At 41.3% G+C, this 20,840-nt stretch overlaps 1 protein-coding gene across 2 annotated transcripts in view; it reads left to right on the top strand.

The window, feature by feature from the left end:
• The window catches only part of dtx2 (deltex 2, E3 ubiquitin ligase), an 84,741-nt gene that overhangs the window by 46,377 nt on the left and 17,524 nt on the right, over positions 1–20,840 (top strand). Inside the window, exons 3-5 of one of the 2 annotated variants that reach the window (XM_060848449.1) lie at positions 413–471; positions 8,811–8,966; positions 20,461–20,528. In XM_060848449.1, coding sequence (XP_060704432.1) covers positions 413–471; positions 8,811–8,966; positions 20,461–20,528 — 283 coding nt within the window. The remainder of the gene's footprint in view (positions 1–412; positions 472–8,810; positions 8,967–20,460; positions 20,529–20,840) is intronic. The other variant, XM_060848450.1, reaches the window with a different exon arrangement.

Here is a 20,840-nt window from a genome sequence, read left to right as displayed (position 1 = left end):
CCGAGGTGGAAGATGAAGCGTTCTTCCTCCAGTTGGTAGGTAGCTTTGATTTGGCAGTGGAAGAGGCCGAGGATTTGCATGTCCTTGCGGGAGTGTGAGGGTGAGTTAAAGTGGTTGGTCATAGCGGGGTGGAGTTGTTTGGTGTGTGCAGACCGGAGCTGACCCCTGAACCACTCTACGTGTTGGCATCCTATCTTCCCAATATTGAGGAGGCCACATTGAGAGCTAAAGATGCAGTAGATGAGGTGGGTGGAGTAGTGCCTATAACAAAAAATATACCAAAATGCTTTATAGGATAAATATCAAATGTCAACTGTCCCATTATTCTGCTTGTGTTTAGTATGATAAGTGGTTATTATTTATCTTGTTCAATCCCAATAACTTGCACTGCATTTGTTTTTGTTTTTGCCAGCATTCAAACGTTGCCAGTACAGCTGAATGGTCCAAACAATGTATTCCCAGCATTTGCAGGTAATCAGTTGACTTATTAATGATATGCGGGTGATCAGTAAAATGACCTCAGATGCTCCGGATCCTGTGAAAATACAAAGGGAATCTGTCATTGTTTGCATTTTCTAAAGTAGTAATGTCTTCTCAATATTAAAGCTGTCTCGATGGATTTCTGATTTACAGGGCAGTATACTTTCAGTCTTTGAAACTTGTACCGTTGGTTCTGCTATAATGGTGGCTCCAGTGGTTAGCACTGCTGCCTTGCAGCACCAGGGCCCTGGGTTTGATTCTAGCTTTGGGCGACTGTCTGCATGGGTTTTCTCCGGGTGCTCTGGTTTCCTCCCTCAGGCAAAAGATGTGCAGGTGAGGTGAATCGGCCATGCTAAATTGCCCATAGTGTTCACGGCTGTGTAGGCTAGGTGCATGAGTCAGGGGAAATGTATGGTAGGGGAAGGGGTCTGGGTGGGAAACCCTTCAGAGGATCGGTGTGGGCCAAATGTCCTATTTCCACACTGTAGAGATTCTATGATAACGTGGTAGTTCCATTCTTGTGCAATCCATGTTATAAGAAAATTGTATAATAGCAGTGCCACTGAAACTAATGGGGCCAGAACCACATTATACCCAATACATGCCTTAAAAATTTGCACTTTAGAAACTGTATCCCCATTTTGTCAATTGTGTTATAGAGAATTTGCATTAACGAAATGCATGTCATTGCAGAAAGACCTGTATCCAAAAAGTAACCTGACATGGTGCAAAAACATCATGTTCCACTGAGTACGTGTTAATATTCTGTCAAACAAGACACATGAGAATGGTTCCCTCTCCATCACCCCAGTCACTGCTGAACCAGCTGATCTCTTGTCAGTTCTGTGGCAGAGCTAATATAATTGCCTCAGTAAATCAAGATCAGAAAATGTAAATGTAAACAAGGATTACTTTGAGCTCTTAATCCTTTTAAGTAAATTGCTGTTAGCTGCCCCTCAATTCAACAAAGATGTCTTCTCGGGATTGAGGGTTTCAGCTGTCGATCTTCATATGACTGAACAGGCCGGTTCTCAAATAAATACACAGGTTTTGAGCATAGAGTAATAGAGATGTACGGCATGGAAACAGATCTTTCGGTCCAACTCATCCATGCCGACCAGATATCCCAACTCAACCTGGTTCCACCTGGCTCACATCCCTCCAAATCCTTCCGATTCACATACTTATTCAGATGCCTTTTAAATGTTGCAATTGTACTAGCCTCCTCCACTTCCTGTGGCAGCCCATTCCCCACACACACCACCCTGTGCATGAAAAAGTTGCCCCTTAGGTCTCTTTTATATCCTGCTCCTCTCACCCTAAAAGTATGCCCTCTAGTTCCGGACTCCCCGACCCAGGGAAAAGATCTTGTCTTTTTGCCCTATCCATGCTCCTCATGATTTTATAAACCTCTAAGGTCACCCCTCCGCCTCCGATGCTCCAGGGAAAACAGCCCTAGCCTGTAGCTCAAATCCTCCAACCCTAGCATCATCCTTGTAAATCTTTTCTGAACCCTTTCAAGTTTCACAACATCTTTCCGATAGGAAGAAGACCAGAATTGCACGCAATATTCCAACAGTGGCCTAACCCATGTCCTGTACAGCCGCAACATGACCTCCCAACTCCTGTACTCAATACTCTGACTAATAAAGGAAAGCATACCAAATGCCGCCTTCACTATCCTAATAATCTTCAACTTCATTTCCAAGGAGTTATGAACCTGCATTCAAAGGTCTCTTTGTTCACCAACACTCCCTAGAACCTTACCATTAAGTGTATAATTCCTGCTAAGGTTTGCTTTCCCAAAATGCAGCACTTCGCATTTATCTAAATTTAAACTCCATCTGCCACTCCTCAGCCCATTGTTTCATCTGATCAAGATCCCATTGCAATCCAAGGTAACCTTCGCTGTCCACTACACCTCCAATTTTAGTGTCATCTGCACACTTACTAACTATACCTCTTATACTCACATCCAAATCATTTATATAAATGATGAAAAGTAGTGGACCCAGCACCGATCCTTGTGGCACTCCACTGGTCACAGGCCTCCAGTCTGAAAAATAACCCTCCACCACCCTCTGTCTTCTACCTTTTGAGCCATTTCGGTGTCCAGATGGCTAGTTCTCCCTGTATTCCATGAGATCTAACCTTGCTAAACCAGTCTACCTTGGGGAACCTTGTCAAATGCCTTACTGAAGCCATATAGAACACGTCTACTACTCTGCCCTCATCAATCCTCTTTGTTACTTCTTCAAAAAACTCTATCAAGTTTGTGAGATGTGATTTTTTAAAAATTAGATTCCCTACATGTAGAAACAGGCCCTTCGGCCCAACAAGTCCACACCAACCCTCCGAAGAGTAACCCACCCAGACTCATTTCCCTCTGACTAATGCACCTAACACTTTGGGCAATTTAACATGGCCAATTCACCTGACCTGCACATCTTTGGACTGTGACAGGAAACCGGAGCACCCGGAGGTAACCCACGCAGACACGTGGAGAATGTGCAAACTCCACACACAGTCGCCCGAGGCTGGAATCGAACCTTGGACCCTGGTGCTGTGAGGCAACAGTGCTAACCACTGTTGACTATCCCTAATCAGCCCTTGCCTTTCCAAATACATGTACATCTTGTCCCTCAGGATTCCCTCCAACAACTTGCCCACCACCGACGTCAGGCTCACTGGTCTATAGTTCCCTGGCTTGTCCTTACCACCTTTCTTAAACAGTGGCACCATGTTAGCCAACCTCCAGTTTTCCGGCATCTCACCTGTAACCATCGATGATACAAATATCTCAGCAAGAGGCCCAGCAATCACTTCCCTTGCTTTCACAGAGTTCTCGGGTACACCTGACCAGGTCCCGGGGATTTATCCACTTTTATGCATTTCAAGACATCCAGCACTTCCTCCTCTGCAATATGGACATTTTTCAAGATGTCGTCATCTATTTCCCTACATTCTATATCTTCCACGTCCTTTTCCACAGTAAACACTGATGCAAAATACTTATTTAGTAATTCCCCCATTTTCTGCGGCTCCACACAAAGGCAACCTTGCTGATCTTTGAGGGGTCCTATTGTCTCCCTCGTACTCTTTTGTCCTTAATGTATTTGTAAAAACCCTTTGGATTTTCCTTAATTCAACTCAATTTGCCAAAGCTATCTCATGTCTCCTTTTTGCCCTCCTGATTTCCCTCTTAAGTATACTCCTACTGCCTTTATACTCTTCGAAGGATTCACTCGATCTACCCTGTCTATACCTGACATATGTTTCCTCCTTTTTCTTAACCAAACCCTCAATTTCTTTTGTCATCCAGCATTCCCTTTACCTACCAGCCTTTCCTTTCACCCTGAAAGGAGTCTACTGTCTCTACACTCTCGTTAGCTCATTTCTGAAGGCTTCCCATTTTCCAGCCGTCCCTTTACCTGCGAACATCCGCCTGCAGTCAGCTTTTAAAAGTCCTTCCCAAATATTGTTGAAATTGGCCTTCCTCCAATGTAGAACTTCAACTTTTAGATCCAGTCTATCCTTTTCCATCACTATTTTAAAACTAACAGAATTATGGTCGCTGGCCCCAAAGTGCTCCCCTACTGACACCTCAGTCACCTGCCCTGCCTTATTTCCCAAGAGTATGTCAAGTTTTGCACCTTCTCTAGTAGCTGACCTCCATGTACTGAATCGAGGACAATACTGCTAACCACTGTTGACTATCCCTAATCAGCCCTTGCCTTTCCAAATACATAGACTGAAAATTTTCTTGTACGCACTAAACAAATTCCTGTTCATTCAAACCCTTAACACTGTGGCAGTCCCAGTCATAGTGTTTGGAAAGTTAAAATCCCCTACCGTAACCACCCTATTATTCTTATAGATCTCCTTATAAATTTGTTTCTCAATTTCCCTCTGACGATTAGGGTGTCTATAATACAATCCCAATCAGGTGATCATCCCTTTCTTATTTCTCAGTTCCACCCAAATAACTTCCCTGGATGTATTTCTGGGAATATCCTCCCTCAGTACAAAATTCGCCACTCCCTCTCCTCTTTTGCCTCCCTTTCTGTCCTTCCTGTAGCATTTGTATCCTGGAACATTAGCTGCCAGTCTTGTCCATTCCTGAGCCATGTTTTTATAATTGCTATGATATCCCAGTCCCATGTTCCTAACCATGCCCTGAGTTCATCTGCCTTACCTGTTAGGCCCCTTGCATCGAAATAAATGCAGTTTATCAGTCCTATCTTGTTCTCTGCTTTGTCCCTGCCTGCCCTGACTGTTTGACTTGTTTCTTTTCTCAATTTGTACCAGTCTTTCCCCACTATTTACCTGAACCTCACCACCTCCCCTTACTAGTTTAAATCCATCCAAGCAGATCTCCCTGCCAGTATATTAGTCCCCATACAATTTAGTTGCAATCTATCCTCCTGGTACAGGTCACTTCTACCCCCAAAAAGATTCAATTGATCAAGGAGCCTGTCAACATTCATATGATGAATGCTCAATTGTATAAGTTGGCCTTTGTGATTTATTATCATACTTTGTGGCTTAGTGAACCTTTTGGGGGAGATCCAGAAAAATAATACTTTGTTTAAGAGCACTGGGTCATGCACTCATATGGATTTCAAGAAGTAAAAGTAAAGTACTCTTTATAAAGGATAAGGGAGACCTAAGGGGCAACTTTTTCACACAGGGTGGTACGAATATAGAATGAACTGCCAGAGGAAGTGGTGGAGGCTGGTACAATTGCAACATTTAAGAGGCATTTGGATGGGTATATGAATAGGAAGGGTTTGGAGGGATATGGGCCGGGTGCTGACAGGTGGGACTAGATTGGGTTGGGATATCTGGTTGGCATGGACGGGTTGGACCAAAGGGTCTGTTTCCATGCTGTACGTCTCTATGACTCTATGATTCTGTAACTCAGTGGTAGTCCATTTCTCTGATACCATAAGAGTTCTATCTAGTATGAATCTATACTGTCAAAAGCAAAGCTAGTACTAGGGTGGAGAGGAAAAAGAGCATAGTCAGATATGACAGCAGTAAGAGTCCAGAAGAAATTGAGGACTGCAGATGCTGAACAGTCAGAGTTGAAGTGTGTGGCGCTGGAAAAGCACAGCAGGTCAGGCAGCATCCGGGGAGCAGGATAGTCAACATTTCGGGAGTAAGCCCTTCATCAGCAAAGGTCTAGGTAATCTCCGTCTAGTTTCCAGTTAGGCAAAACCACAGATCAATACTATCCATTAGATGGCTCAGAGAAGACTGGAGATGCAAAGAACATGGGAAATAAATATTGTGAAGCAATAGAGTCTGTTGTTTTGAAAGTGGGAGAGAATACATTTTAAAGCATTATTGGAGGTGCCCTGCAATACCTTTTGTCTGTATTCTACACTATTTTCAGAATGGTTGGTTAGTCTTATTAATTCCTAAAAAGATGTGTTCTGTTTTCTACAACTTCAATATATCAATGTATAAAATATTCTTTTCATAGATTTCATCATTGAATACTTTTCATTCATTCAGGAGATGTGGGTGCCACTGGCTAGGCCAGCACATATTGGGCTGTCCCTGAATGTCCTTGAGAAGTTGATTGTAGCAATTCACGACAATGACTCTCAATCTGTGAAATGTAAATACACCCATAAAGCTGTTAGGTATAAGTTCCAGGAATTTACCTCTGATAACTGAGGGACAGGGATATAATTCCAAGACTAAATGGCGTGAGATTTGAAGGAGGTAGTGTTTCCAAGAACATGCTACCCTTTCCAGAAAGTACAGGTCACTCATTTAGAAGGAATTATCAAAGAAGCTGTGCAGCACTGCTGCAGTCCAGGCATGATACTCAGACTGTCGACGAGGTGCCAGTCTCACAGGCTGATTTGTTCTGGATGATGTAGGGCTGCTTGTGTCACTGGGGCTGCACTCCTCCAGACAGATGAAAAATACTCTTACACTCTTTACTTGTATCTTGTTGATCATTGCAGACTTTGGGAGCTGGGAGAGGTTTCATGCACAGTTCATATATAGTGTAGCTCACTTTCTGAAAACTTGCCTGAAATTATGTCTGAAAATTTTCATTAGCTATTCTTCATGATTGGACCACTTAGTTTGCCTGGTGTACAATATTTTCTTTTTAGAATGCTATAAATCCACTGATTTATTTATAAAGCCGTGCTCAAAACTTGCAAGAGGGATAACAAAACATGAAGCCTTAATATGCTCATCTGTACTGCCTCTGCCAACATAGAAGAATTAATCAGCTGATTGTATTAATGTCTGTCGAAGTAGTCAAAAAATATGCTGAACATTCATTTGTCAGTACAATATAATTTCACAGCCCACGTTATTTCATTCTTTCATAGCACGGTTACCTGATCATGGCTCCTCATAAATGACCATAAAGGAGACCGTTTCAGGCAAACTCTGGATATTTAACAGATGTTCATGTCAATGGCAGAACTGTCTCTCCTTAGCAAAGGAAGGATTAGACTGAATTTTCACTTCAACATTTGTATTCCAAGAAGTTTTCCGCAGCAATATAGAGCTGCCACGTTCAATGTTTTGAAGTGATTCACTGAGATGCTGGACCTATTATTGAGAGATCCCGCCAGAATATCTCAAGGTACTTAAATATTGAGGAATTGGGAAAGCAGATTTGTTTTTATGGTACTCGCAAACATTTTGCTATAAGATTTTACCTTGCTCTCCAAATATATTCAACTTTTATAAAGTAAACTGTAAAAATAATGAGTGAAAACAATTATCTGAGGTAAATCTTTGGAGCGTTAATGTGTTGCTTAATTTCAAGGCTATAAATTTCACCTGAAAATGAAATGGAATGTTTATTTAATATAAATGTAGTATCAAGAGTGGATTTATAACAAACGGTTCAGTCACTATACTTAGTCCCAAGCATCTGATCTTCCCTTCTAACTTGTTATCTTTTATATTGGTATCTGTTGCTGTATCATTCCAGCTTATCTCATGCCTAGATCTCCCTTTTCAAAGCACAGTATCTAAACCGTTCTCGGTCCACTGTGTGGTTTAATCTGCCCAGTGCATTATAAATATTCCTCCTAAATCTTAGCACAATTATATCATCTGACTGTGTGCTCTGACATTCATTTTGCTTCTTAGATGCCCTTACACACCAGCTAAACATTGAAAGTGTTGCACTTTGACATATAGTATTGCAGTTCATTGAAGGAGATAATCATTGGTGCACTGTTATATACTTTTCTACTAAACCTTCGAACTTCCAAGCTTTTGTTTTTAACTAAACAGCTTTTGATTGCATTCAGATTTGTATTTCTTGTTGATTCTTTCAAATTGACCTGATCTGCTTGCATCATCCCTTAAACACCCACGGCATCCTTTCGAAATTTGACAAGTGACTTTCAAAGTAAGCCAGGTGTGTTTTGTTGTTACTATATTTCAATTCCCAAATTTTTTGCATGAATAGAGTTTGGATTGAGACTGTATAGACTACAAATGCTGTGCTTCAATGAAACACTGACTTCATTAACTATGCCACACTCAGGGTAGTTGGATCATAGCAGCAGTTTGATTTCTCTTATCAGAAGAGTGAGAAATTCTTCTCCAGCATGCATTACTATTTAGAGGAATTTCTGCCTTTTCATTGGAAACCTTTTCCATCCAGTTGAGAAAAATCAGAAGAGTTTGCCGAGGAAGTTGCTCAATATACTGCTTTAATTCCACAATTCTGATCAAATGAACAATTAGAAATTAGATTATCTGAGAGGGAAGTGGATTGGGGCAGTCCTATAGAGAGCACTTGCACCTAATATCGAAGTTGAAATGCTTTTTCAAAAAGAATATGGTTGTTCACCCTTTCTCATGAAAACAAATGCAAACCACAGGAGAATGATTGTAATCGGAGTACCAGTGTCAGAACCTCTCGGTATTGATGTTTTCATTGGATTTTAAATAGACAATGTGGTATTTCATGTTAGAACTCTTTCTGTGCTGCAGGAAAACATTATCTGAATGGAGATGTTCTCTGATTCAACTGTTTCAGAAGATTCTGCTGTTGCCATAGTATTTGCACAGCTTTGCTGCCCTTATTGCTTGTTCTGTGGGATTTTATTCACTTGGTCTCTTTCAAATCACTGGTGAAGCCTACAATGTTTAAACTAATTGCACTTCTTTTTTTGCCTAATGAAATCATTTGTCACTTGGTGATTTGAATTTTATTTAGTTCTGTTGACTTTCCTTTATTTTCTCTGGTTCCTTTTTAAATTTATTTTGTGTGCTTTATTTTGTTTTTTTTACCATTACCCTTGTGCATGCTGATGTCCACTGAACCTCTGTAGGCATGACTGCAATTCTGATGTGTGCTGCTGGACTGCCTGTGTGCTTCACCCGCGCAACTAAACCCGTACACAAACCTGACTCAAGAAAAAGCGGTAAAAAACTCAGCACTGCCCAAGATAAATCATTTAGGAGATCGAAGAAAGTATCCAGAAAAGGTAGTTAAATAAAGACATTTCCTATCTACATCTAGTTTTAATCTGTTTTCTGTTGCTCAGTGGGGAGAAGTCTCAAATTTGGTTGTAATGGCATTTTTTTTTTCTCTTTTCATGTGTGATACTGCAACCAATCCCAGAAATTTTGCTGAATTTGAATATTTTTGACTGATATACTTTTGGGAGCGAGCATGGATTGTAGGTGTCAAGAGTGGTTCTGCACTAACTTCAGTGTAACCTTAAAAAGTAAAACCACAAATGCTGGAACTGCAGAGTAGGTTTATGATCCAACAGTGCTTGATGTTTCAGCCATGCTCCAATCAAGGAGTATGCCAGAATTGTTAACCCATCCCCCTCTTTCAAGTGCATTTCTGGCATTTTCTATTTCTGGACTATTTTGGGTTCAGGCAAAGTACCAAAATTTCATCTTTGTCTCTTGGTCATTATATTCTTTTGTACAGGTAAGTAATATGAATTCTTGCATGTTGACTTAAATGTTGAAGATCAACATTTATTTTATGTTTCCATATGTGTCTCGTAATGTGATGTTAATCAACCAGTGACTAGTCATGTCAGATTTTATCCTGAGAGGTGCTATTCCTTAATGAACCCCATTCTCAAGTTGAAGGCAGAGTACAGTCTTGTATATTGGTTACAGCAAAATGCATGCTCCCATCCTTTTGAATGAAAAGCCATCAGGTTTTTGTTTGAAACAACTGTGTATTTGTTGGAATTTTTGCCAATGCAATTTTCTGTACAAGTTATATCGGATTTTTGTTTTAATCTAAGTACGTCATATTTAGTTTTCTGGTTATACCTGTGCAATCATAAAATGGTCATGTGAACAGCACAGGAGGAGGTCATCTGGCCTGTTGTATTCATATGGCTGTCTGCAAGAGCAACTCACCTAGTCACTGCTGTTTGTTTTTTTCCTCATAGCCTTTTAATTTCTTTCTCCTTAAATAATTCTTCAATTCTTTTTTGAAGATCTGGATTGAATCGGTCTCCATCATGCTTTTGGGCAGAGAATTTCAGATTCTAATTGCCATTGCACCTTTTGCAAATCCCCTTTAAAATGATGTCCCTTGATTTTTGATCCTTCCTTTCTTAATTTTAACATCTTCTCTCTGAGGAGAACAGATCTGATTTCTCCAGTCGAGCTACACAACTGAATTTCTTCATTCTTGTAAAAAAAAAAGACAAGAATTATTCCATCATCTTTAATGCCTTCACATCTTTTACTAAAATATGATGCCCAGAACTGGATTATGTTTATCCTGCAAACTTCATGTGGCCTTTAAATGTTTTACATTTATCAGATATTGTCATTATAGTTATTTGATAAATGTACCAATCAAACAAGGTATATGTCAGGAAGATTATAATTTGCCATGCACCAATTTTCACATGCAAGGGATGAAAAGTGAGAAATTTTTCTGACAGTATAAAAGGACTGACAGCATAATAATTTATATTGTAGTTTACTGACCCAATCTGACAGTGCCACCTTAGCTGGTGCAGTATTGCTGGAGTGCAGTAGTGAAAATCCTGCGCATCTTAATCTCCTCCTGGTGCAGGCAAGTAGGGGTAAATCCACGGAGAATTGCATCAATTTCATAAGTATCCATCCTAGTGGCTTTAGTGGCAGCACTCTGGGAACTAACTGACCAGGATTTTTTAATCTCAAAAATATAATTTATTCATAAAAGTATTTTAATGCATAAATAGTCACTGAAGTTCACGGTTCTGCATAGTAACGCGAAGAAGCAAACAAACACTGGAGTTTGAATATCCAACAAACAAAGGCATTTCTCACTTGTTCAAGATTATATTTACATATGTTTGAGGCATATAACTGAATGGACCCTCCTTTAATTTCAGCAGAAAGACTTTAGATGTTGGCTTTTCCCCACTGCGCCTTGGCGGTGGCCTCCCAAGCTTTAGTGTGTCCCTCAGCATTTACTCCTGGAACTTCAAATGTGCCAGTCTGTAACACTCGGTCAAGGTCAACTTCTTGCTTTGGAAGACTAACAAGTTTTGGGCAGACCAAAGAGTGCCTTTCACTGAGTTGATGGTCCTCCTGGTGCAGTCAATTTTTGTGTCTCTGTGTTGTGGGGAGCGGGCCGTAGAGCACGGAGTCCTGCTTCATGGAACTGCACAGGAAGAACTTCAACAAACACCATTACATCTCTTTCGACACTTCTTTCACAAAGGCACATTACAGCAGTTTGTGTGACAGTGTCTATACACACACACACACACACACACACACACACACACACACACACACACACACACACACACACACCCCCAACACCTTGGCAGCCACTTTGAGGGAAGCATGTGATGGGATAGTGCGTCCAGGTGTACATGAAGCATCTCAGAGGTGGTGCTCTTCTCACCATTGGCCAAGCGACGTCTTGGTGCTTGTTGGGAAGTTCTGGTGATGAGGCATTCTGCCAAATGATTTTGTCAATCTGCCCAGGGAACAACCTGACAGGGTCCACACACTCCTTTTCCTGCAGGGTCTCGAGGAGGTGCTGACCACTTCCTCATGGACTTGTGGTCAAAGATGATTTCGTTTGCAAACTTCTCCACAGTGGACCGGTGACACGAATGGTCCAACTGCTTGGGCTTGGTTACAAAACCCAATCCATCCTTCACAACCCCAGGGATAGTTAGAACCTGCTGACTGGGATATAGTGCATATCAGGAGGGTATCCAAACTGGATTGTTTTCCAAATAAATTGTTATCCTCTGTTATAAACTATCCCATTGCAGTGATGGTCACCTTACTGAATAAAAGTGTGAATATGCTGTCTGATGCCTTGGCAAGATGCACAAGCTTCTGTCTTGTACCACACAAGATTCCCAAATTGATCCACAGTTTATGCCAGTTTATCTAATATTAGCAAGACAGCAATCTCTATGCTAAAGAGTAATTAATCAGTCTTTCGGGCCCTTGTTAGAAAATCCGTTTGTATGGATATGCAGAGAGAACAGGATTAAAGTGTGCTGTGGTTTTCTGTCATTGAGTTTCTTGCAAGCATCTGCTCTTCAGGATCCCATAACAATGGCCTCTTCTAGAAACCGAAGCTCAGTCCTACTCCTGTGGTTCTTTTGTTTTATTTAATTCAGATTTGTAGTTTGGTCACCTGTGTGTGTACAAATTATGAGCAGTTTAAATGATTCTCAGACAAATTTTTTTCCTGTTCTCATTCAAATCTAATATATAATTAAATAAGATTGATTACTAAGTGGTAACACTTGCTTGTCTGCACCTCATTTTATTTCACAGCAAGTTGCTGGTTCGACCCTGTAGCTCCTTTTGTAGGATTCTAGTGCTATTTCTATACAACTTGCATTCTGCACATTGTGGCTTAGAGTCTCTGAATTCTTCATTCAGCTTAGTCTTATGTTCTCTTAGACTTCCTTTATTCTGATCTTTAAATTGGAACAAGACACAAAACAGATAATTTGAAATCAATCTCCAAATTAATTGTGCTTTTATGACTCTCATAAACTTGCATTATTTAACATGAGAGTCTTACTTGGACTTCCATTCAATATCATCCCCATAACTCGTAAGATTAATTGTCATTTCAACTTTGGTAATTAAGTGCGCACAACCTCCGGAGCATTTGCTTTATCAAAAGATCATAACTCAATGCATCCACTCTTGGTCACAAAAATGTACCACCGTCTTAGCATCAACATGATAACTGTAAACTACTCAACCATGCCATTAATCCATGGGTCATTTATTATACATTTCAATTATACAGAGAAAAATAAACATGGTTTTTCTAGACAGTAATGAAAATGATCCAACATTACAAGAGTGCTAAGAGCTTTTCATTTTCAGACTTGAAAGCTCATCAGTAACAATGACTGTGAGATCATCAGCGATTTGTTGTGAAAACCCATTGGAATACTACTGCTCTTTTTAGGGAAAGAAATCTACCACCTTTACCTGGTTTGGACTGTCTGATTCCAGACCCACAGCAATGTGGGTAACTCTTAGATACCCTCTGAGAAGTGGCAGATCGAGTTTAATTCAGATAAATGTAAGGTGCTGCATTTTGGGAAAGCAAATCTTAGCAGGACTTATACACTTAATGGTGAGGTCCTAGGGAGTGTTGCTGAACAAAGAGACCTTGAAATGCAGGTTCATAGCTTCTTGAAAGTGGAGTCGCAGGTAGATGGGATACTGAAAAAGGTGTTTGGTATGCTTTCCTTTATTGGTTAGAGAATTGAGTACAGGAGTTGGGAGGTCATGTTGCAGCTGTACAGGACAATGGTTAGGCCACTCTTGGAATATTGCGTGCAATTCTGGTCTCCTTCCTATCGGAAAGATGTTGTGAAACTTGAAAGGGTTCAGAAAAGATTTATAAGGATGTTGCCAGGGTTGGAGGATCTGAACTACAGGGAGAGGCTGAACAGGCTGGGGCTGTTTTCCCTGGAACGTCGGAGGCTGAGGGGTGACCTTATAGCGGTTTACAAAATTGAGGGGCATGGATAGGATAAATAGACAAAATCTTTTCCCTGGCGTCGGGGAGTCGAGAACTAGAGGGCATAGGTTTAGGGTGAGAGGGGAAAGATATAAAAGAGACCTAAGGGGCAACTTTTTCACACAGAGGGTGGTACGTGTGTGGAATGAGCTGCCAGAGGATGTGGTGGAGGCTGGTACAATTGCAACATTTAGAAGGCATTTGGATGGGTATATGAATAGGAAGGGTTTGGAGGGATATGGGCCGCGTGCTGTCAGGTGGGACTAGATTGGGTTGGGATATCTGGTCGGCATGGGCGGGTTGGACCGAAGGGTCTGTTTCTGTGCTGTACATCTCTATGACTCTGAAATGACTTAATGAATGACTCCGTTATCACCACCGACCCAATGGTGGTGGTGACTGGGGGGGCGGGGTGCAGGTGGTGTGGGTGTTCAGGGGAGTTGGCGGGGAGGGTGGCGTGAACCAAGGAGTGGCGAAGGGAATGGTCCCTGCGGAATGCAGAGGGGGATGAGAGGGAGAAGACGTTCTTGGTGGTGGGGTCTAGTTGAAGTTGGTGGAAGTGTTTAAGAATGATCTGTTGGATGCATAAACTGGTGGTGTGGAATGTGAGGGCAGGGTTTAGAGCTGTGGAGTGGGGAATGAGGAGGTATGGTGGAGGGCTGTCTGGATAACAGAGAGGGGGAAAAGTTGTTCAAAATATGTGGGCACTCATAGATGCTTATGAGTGGAACGTCTCCTCGTCAGAGCAGATGCAACCAAGAGAGAGAAATTGGGAAAATGGGATGGAGTTTTTGCAGGATACTGGGTGGGAGGAGGTGTAGTCCAGGTAGTCATGGGAGTCTGTGGGTTTGTAGTAAATATCAATGCATAAACTGTTGCCAGATGGAAACAGATTAGATTCCCTATAGTGTGGAAACAGGCCCTTCGGCCCAACCAGTCCACACCAACCCTCCGAACAGTAACTCACCCAGACCCATTCCCCTACTCCCTACTAATGCACCTATCACTATGGGCAATTTAGCATGGTCAATTCACCTGACCTGCACATCTTCGGACTGTGGGAGGAAACCGGTGTACCCGGAGGAAACCCACGCAGACAGTTGCCCAAGGCTGGATTCAAATCCAGGTCCCTGGCGCTGTGAGGCAGCAGTGCTAACCACTGAGATCAAGTAATGGGAGGGAGGTGTCCAAGATAGACCAAGAGAATTTAAAAATAGGGTGGAAATTGTGAGCAAAGTTGATAAACTGCAGCCTGGATGCAGGATGCAGCACTGATGCAGTCACTGATGTAATGGCAGAAGAGTTGGGGAACTGTACTTTTCTATGTACTGAAGAGGGACTATTCAGCATGGCTGTCAAAGAGACAGGCATAGCTGGTGCCTATGTGAGTACCCATGGCTAACCCCTAGATTTAGAGGAAATGGGAAGAGTTGAAAGAAAGTTGATGAGGGTGAGGACTAATTTGACAAGGCACAGGAGGGTGTTGGTGGAGGGAGACTGGATGGACTTGTTGGAGAGGGTTTGCAGGCAATCCTTGTGGGGGATGGATATGTATAGGGATTACACTTTCATAGTGAAGATAAAGCGCTGGGGTCCGGGTAAATGGAAGTTTCTGAAGAGATGGAGAGAGTAATTTGTTCCGGATGTAGGTGGCAAGTGCCTGGACCAAAGGGGAGAGAATGGAGATGAGATAGAAAGAAATGAATTTGGCGGGGCAGGAGCATCTGGAGACGATAGGTCAACTGGTGTAGTTGTGCTTGTGGATCTCGGGAAGCAGGTAGAAGTGGGCAGTGTGGGGCTGGGGGACATTTTGAGGTTGGAGGTAGTGGAGGGGTGAATTACATTTGGTCTCACGGATGTAAAGAAGACCACATCGGGAACACTGGACACCGTAAGCTAGTTGGGAGGAGAGACAGGTGAACTTCTGTCTCACCTGGCAAACCAGGGCAAGCCTGACCACCTGGTCATTGCCCATTTCAATTCCCCTTCCCACTTCCTGCCCGACTTGTCCATCGTCTTGTCTCCTCCATGGCCTCAGTGAATCAGACCGCAAATTGGAAGGACAACACCTCATCTTCCAACTGGGCAGCCTACAATCCAGAGGACTCAGCATTTGAAATTGGAGAACTCAATGTTCTCCAATTTCAAATAACCTTCCCACCTATCCTTTGACTCCCTTTCCAGCCCCGCCTCCTCTCTACCATCCTTCCAACCAACCCCTCCTTCCAGCTACCGACAGGATTCATTCCTCTTATCAACCTACCATGTCATACCTACTAACTTAATTCACCTTGCACCACCTCACCACTCCTGCCCCCTCCCCACCATAACCCTCTCCCCCCAACCCCCTTATCTACAACCACCCCTATTCCCACCTCCATTCCTGAAGGGCTGTACCTGAAACATTTGACTTCTCCCCCTCCTGATGCTGCCTGGGTTCTTTCAGCCTCCTGCTTGTCTACTTTGGATTCCAGTATCCAGTTTTATTTGTCTCCAGAGGTTAATAAGGCCATAAAAATGCCACCTAAGTTAAATATTTAGGAATCTACCTTTGCTGTTCTTCAAAATTTTTAATAAGGCTAGTTCAAGCATGACCTTCCCTTCTGGAAATCCGCAGAGGTTGTGTTCTTTATTATTTTCAGATTCTAGATATTTTTCCAGATCATCTTTGAGTACAGTATAATCTCTTTTATACAGTTGGCTTGCAGCTATTTGGCTACTAGTCCTTGAAGTGTCCTGTCTACTACATGACTACTATATGTTAGAAGACCATATTGCAGTCCTTGTCTTAATTATGTCTTGCTCAGTTACCCTGAAATTTATTATGTCTTCATTATTTCCTAGATGCTGAACTATACTTGACCATTTTAGTTAACATTTCCCTTTGTTAAATTCAGCAGTGCTTCCTTCCTTGTTTGGATTTTTATATCCAGTAAAATTTCTGTTCTGTGGCGTATTGCAAGCTGGAATGTTCCATCAATTGGTATATCTGATTTCACTGAAATCCATTGTTCACCCCCTGCTCCCATAACTCTGTTGACTATGATTTGATGGATGGATTTGACAGTTCATAAGTTATAGAATCATAGAATCAAACAACATGGAAACAGACCCATCGGTCCATTCAGTCCATACCAACCAATGCCACAATCCCAAACTAAATTTCTTCCACCTCTGCATTTGTCCCATATCCCTCCAAACATCTCTTATTCATGTACTTATCTAAATGTCTTTTAAATGTTTTAACTGTACCTACATCTGGAAGTTGTTTATGCACACAAACTACTCTCTGCTTATATAAAAAGAAATGATCCATCATGTCATAGAGTGATAGAGATGTACAGCCTGGAACAGACCCTTCGGTCTAACTCATTCATGCTGACCACGTATCCTAGATAAATCTAAGTCCCATTTGCCAGCATTTAGCCCATAGTCCTCTAAACCCTTCCTATTCATATACTGATCCAGATGCCTTTTTAAATGTTTTACCAGCTTCTACTACGTCCTCTGGCAACCTATTTCATAAACACACCATCCTATGAATGAAAATGTTGCCCCTTAGGTGCCTTTTAATTTTTTTCCCCTCTCCCCTTAAACCTATGCCCTCTAGTTTTGGAATTCCCCACCCCAGGGGAGAAACCCTGTCTATTCACCCTATCTGTGCATGTCATGATTTTATAAATCTCTATCAAGTCACCCCGGAGCCCTGACACTCCAGGGAAAATAGCCCCAGCCTATTCAGCTCCCTGGCAACATCCTTATAAATCTTTTCTGAACCTTTTCAAGTTTCACAGTATCCTCCCCATAACAGCGAAATCCGAGCTCATGCATTATTCCAAAGGTGGCCTAAACAATCTCGGTAATGCCACAACGTGACCTTCCAATTCCTATACTCAATGCACTGACCAACAAAGGCAAGCATACCAAATGCCGCCTTCACTACCCTATTTACCTGGGACTCCACTTTCGAGAAACTATGAACCTGCACTCCGAGGTCTCTTTGTTGAGCAACACTTCTGAGGACCTTACCATTAAAGGTGTAGGTCCTGTCCTGATTTGCCTTTCCAAAGTGCAGCATCTCGCATTTATCTAAATTAAACTCCATCTGCTTCTTATTGGCCCACTTAGCCCTTCTGCAATAATCTCCTTTGCTGTCCACTACACCACTAATTTTGTCTTATAAATCTTTCTCTTCTCACCTTAAAAAAAATTGCCTGTAGTCTTAAAATTCTAATCTTGAAAGTTTTTCTGATGTTTTGAGAATAATGCATTTTCACCCATATCAGTGTCTACGTTAAAAAATGCACTTTCAGCATTTACAGCTTACAAATCATGCCCGAGTTATTAAAGTAGCTCTGCATTATCATTATGACTGTTAGTGTTTGTCTACTGTACTTGTGACCATAAAACAACAATCCTGTTTTGAAGATCAGCAGTTATTAAGTAAGTGCATCAGGTGTCAACGTAAATGTATAAAATGCAAGTGCTGTCAACTGGAATGTAAAAGAGCTGGTTGTATTTGGTCCCTCAATACTAACTGCTGGGTTAGCTTGCATTTTTAATTTGCTGGCACCAGCTAAACCCAGTATATGAAGGAAAATGTGGATCTTACTGTCTAGGTAAGAAATGAGTTCTGTACACATTCTTAAGAATTCAAATACCTGTACATGGGCAACAAAAGACTTTCAGACATTACAAAAATGTTTTACTGTCAATCTAGAATTTAGAACAAATGTCTGTTTCCACCTATTTCGCTGTCCAGAAGGTAATGTCCAACTTGGGGAAGAACTCCGCCTTTTAAAATTTAATACCATTCACCCTATTTTTAAAAAAAACACTGTCCACAATAACAAAAAAGGGCCAGATAATAAGGGAGGGGATTAAATCAAAATACTATCAGAGGGAAATAATGCACTACAGGCCTTGCAGTGCACATTTCTCTCTGAAAGCTTCAAGAATTCAGCCTTTATTTTTGAAATACCTAATGTCAAATTAATCAAATGACCAATTAATAAATAACAAACACTGTCACACTAACAAACAAAAAGATGGGGAAATGAGTGAGGGAATCAAATCAATATATTGTTGGTGGGAGAGATCATGCACTCCATCCTAAGTGGTAGCTATATATTTCTAAAAGTTTAAAAAGCTTCACTATTAGGTATTTTTAATAAGTTGCTTAGGTGTGTTATGACTCACCTACCAGTGCACCACAAAAACCTTACAGAGCTCAGCTCTCTTTTTTTCATCCCTGCACCAAAACACCTACTTGAGAACTTAACTCTTTTATAATCAACCTGCTCAGTGTAATGACACACCTTTTTTAGATTTAGATTAGATTAGACTTACAGTGTGGAAACAGGCCCTTCGGCCCCACAAGTCCACACCGACCCGCCGAAGCGCAACCCACCCATACCCCTACATTTACCCCTTACCTAACACTACGGGCAATTTAGCTTGGCCAATTCACCTGACCCGCACATCTTTGGACTGTGGGAGGAAACCGGAGCACCCGGAGGAAACCCACGCAGACACGGGGAGAACGTGCAAACTCCACACAGTCAGTCGCCTGAGTCGGGCATTGAACCCGGGTCTACAGGCGCTGTGAGGCAGCAGTGCTAACCACTGTGCCTGGGCCTTTTGCCTCTGAAGTAGGGACACTACCACTATATCACATGAGCCCAAGAACTCAGCTCTTTTAATTTTGAAACAATGTTTTAATCCTCCTTTTCAGAGATGTATTGCATACTCTTGAATAGGTCAAATTTGAATCCAGGACTCCTGGTACAAGGTCCAAAGTGGATCACAGCTCCTAATCTGTTTGAGCCTCAAAGGAAACCTGCATCTCTAACTCTGATTTTTTTTTTTGCCATTTTATTTAATAGTGGTTAAATTTCCCATGATTATTCGTCTCTGTCTTAGACTTTGCCGATTAAGCAATGAACTGATGAATGAGAAGTTGCTGATTAAAGAAAAATTATGTGTTCCCCTCAATGCCATGTGCACATTAACCTTTCCTTTTGGGTTTGGCAGTATATGAGGTTCACTCATCTACCCATCCTGAATGAGTTCACCATTTCCCACTTGGATATTTAAAGTCATCTTTTGCTGGAATAAAGTTTCAAATTATTCAGCATTTTGAATTGAAATTAGTTTAATAAGAACGCAACAGATATTTAAACACCGTTGAATTAACATAATTCAAATAAGCTGATGATTCAAGTTAAATGACTTCAAATTATAAATAGACTATACTTAAAATGCAAAGACAATTATAACAGGACTAGTATTGCTCCATTATCCTCTCTGCTAAGTACCTGTGGAATGTTCCTGCATTATCCATGGCACATACCATTTTATCGTCTGAATTAAGTACTTGTAAAGTATTAATATTAAAACACGGGCAGAAGTCAGTAGAAATGAGGTTATCTGAGGAAATAAATGAGACTGGAGAGTAATAACTGTCTGGTTGTCTAATTGAACATTGTTACTACAATGTTTGGAAAGTTTGTTGAGAAATCTGAATCCTATGAAAGGCTGAATTAATACAAGAGGATCAGTTAGTCAAACTGTTTTAGATAATCATCCTCACTTCAGCTTTGAATATTGCTATCAGTTGCTTCCCTCACATCCTGCAGAGATTTAAACTTGTCTGGTGGTGATATTATTTGTTGTCTTTTTTTGCAAATAATTTTTAACCCTAGGCTATTACATGGCACCAAGGTATCGGATGTTGAAATCTCAACGTGATTCATCCAAATTTGCAAAAATGAGCATTGTTGCGGAGATGCAGCCTTGACCATTCATCTTTACTCAGTGATTCTGTCAGCTTCCACTTGATTATGTTTCACTGTGGTTTCACAGCTTATCACTTGTAAAGTTCAGAATGAAGGGAATTTGTTTGGGCTGAATGTTAAGCAGTACTGGGTACTTATCAGTCAGCTCAATGTGTAACTGATGCCTTTCCATTTTTTTTCCCATTGTAGAAATGGTAAAGGATCCGGAGGAGGTGGTAAACAAGTATATGATGAGAATAGAAGAAATTCCAGATGAGGTGATGTCAAAATTTTATTGCTGACTATGTGCAATTTTCATGACTTAAACATGAAGATATTTAAATGCATATAATTCCAAAGCAGAAGTGTCCTTTTTGCAATTGTATATCATGGCTGTCCTAAAAAGGTTAAACTCGCTATTTTATTCCTGCACCATCACCCCACCCCTGCAGAAGTTGCAGGAATTTCATTCTTTGCGAATCATCTACATCTGTTGTTTTACTTTTTAAAATAACTATAAAACATAAGAACTAGGAGCAGGAGTTAGGCCATCTGGCCGCTCGCGCCTGCTCTGCCATTCTATAAGATCA

This window comes from Hemiscyllium ocellatum, chromosome 31 (assembly GCF_020745735.1).
Source record: "Hemiscyllium ocellatum isolate sHemOce1 chromosome 31, sHemOce1.pat.X.cur, whole genome shotgun sequence".
NCBI classification, from domain to species: domain Eukaryota; kingdom Metazoa; phylum Chordata; class Chondrichthyes; order Orectolobiformes; family Hemiscylliidae; genus Hemiscyllium; species Hemiscyllium ocellatum.
This window is presented reverse-complemented; position numbering and strand designations above follow the sequence as displayed.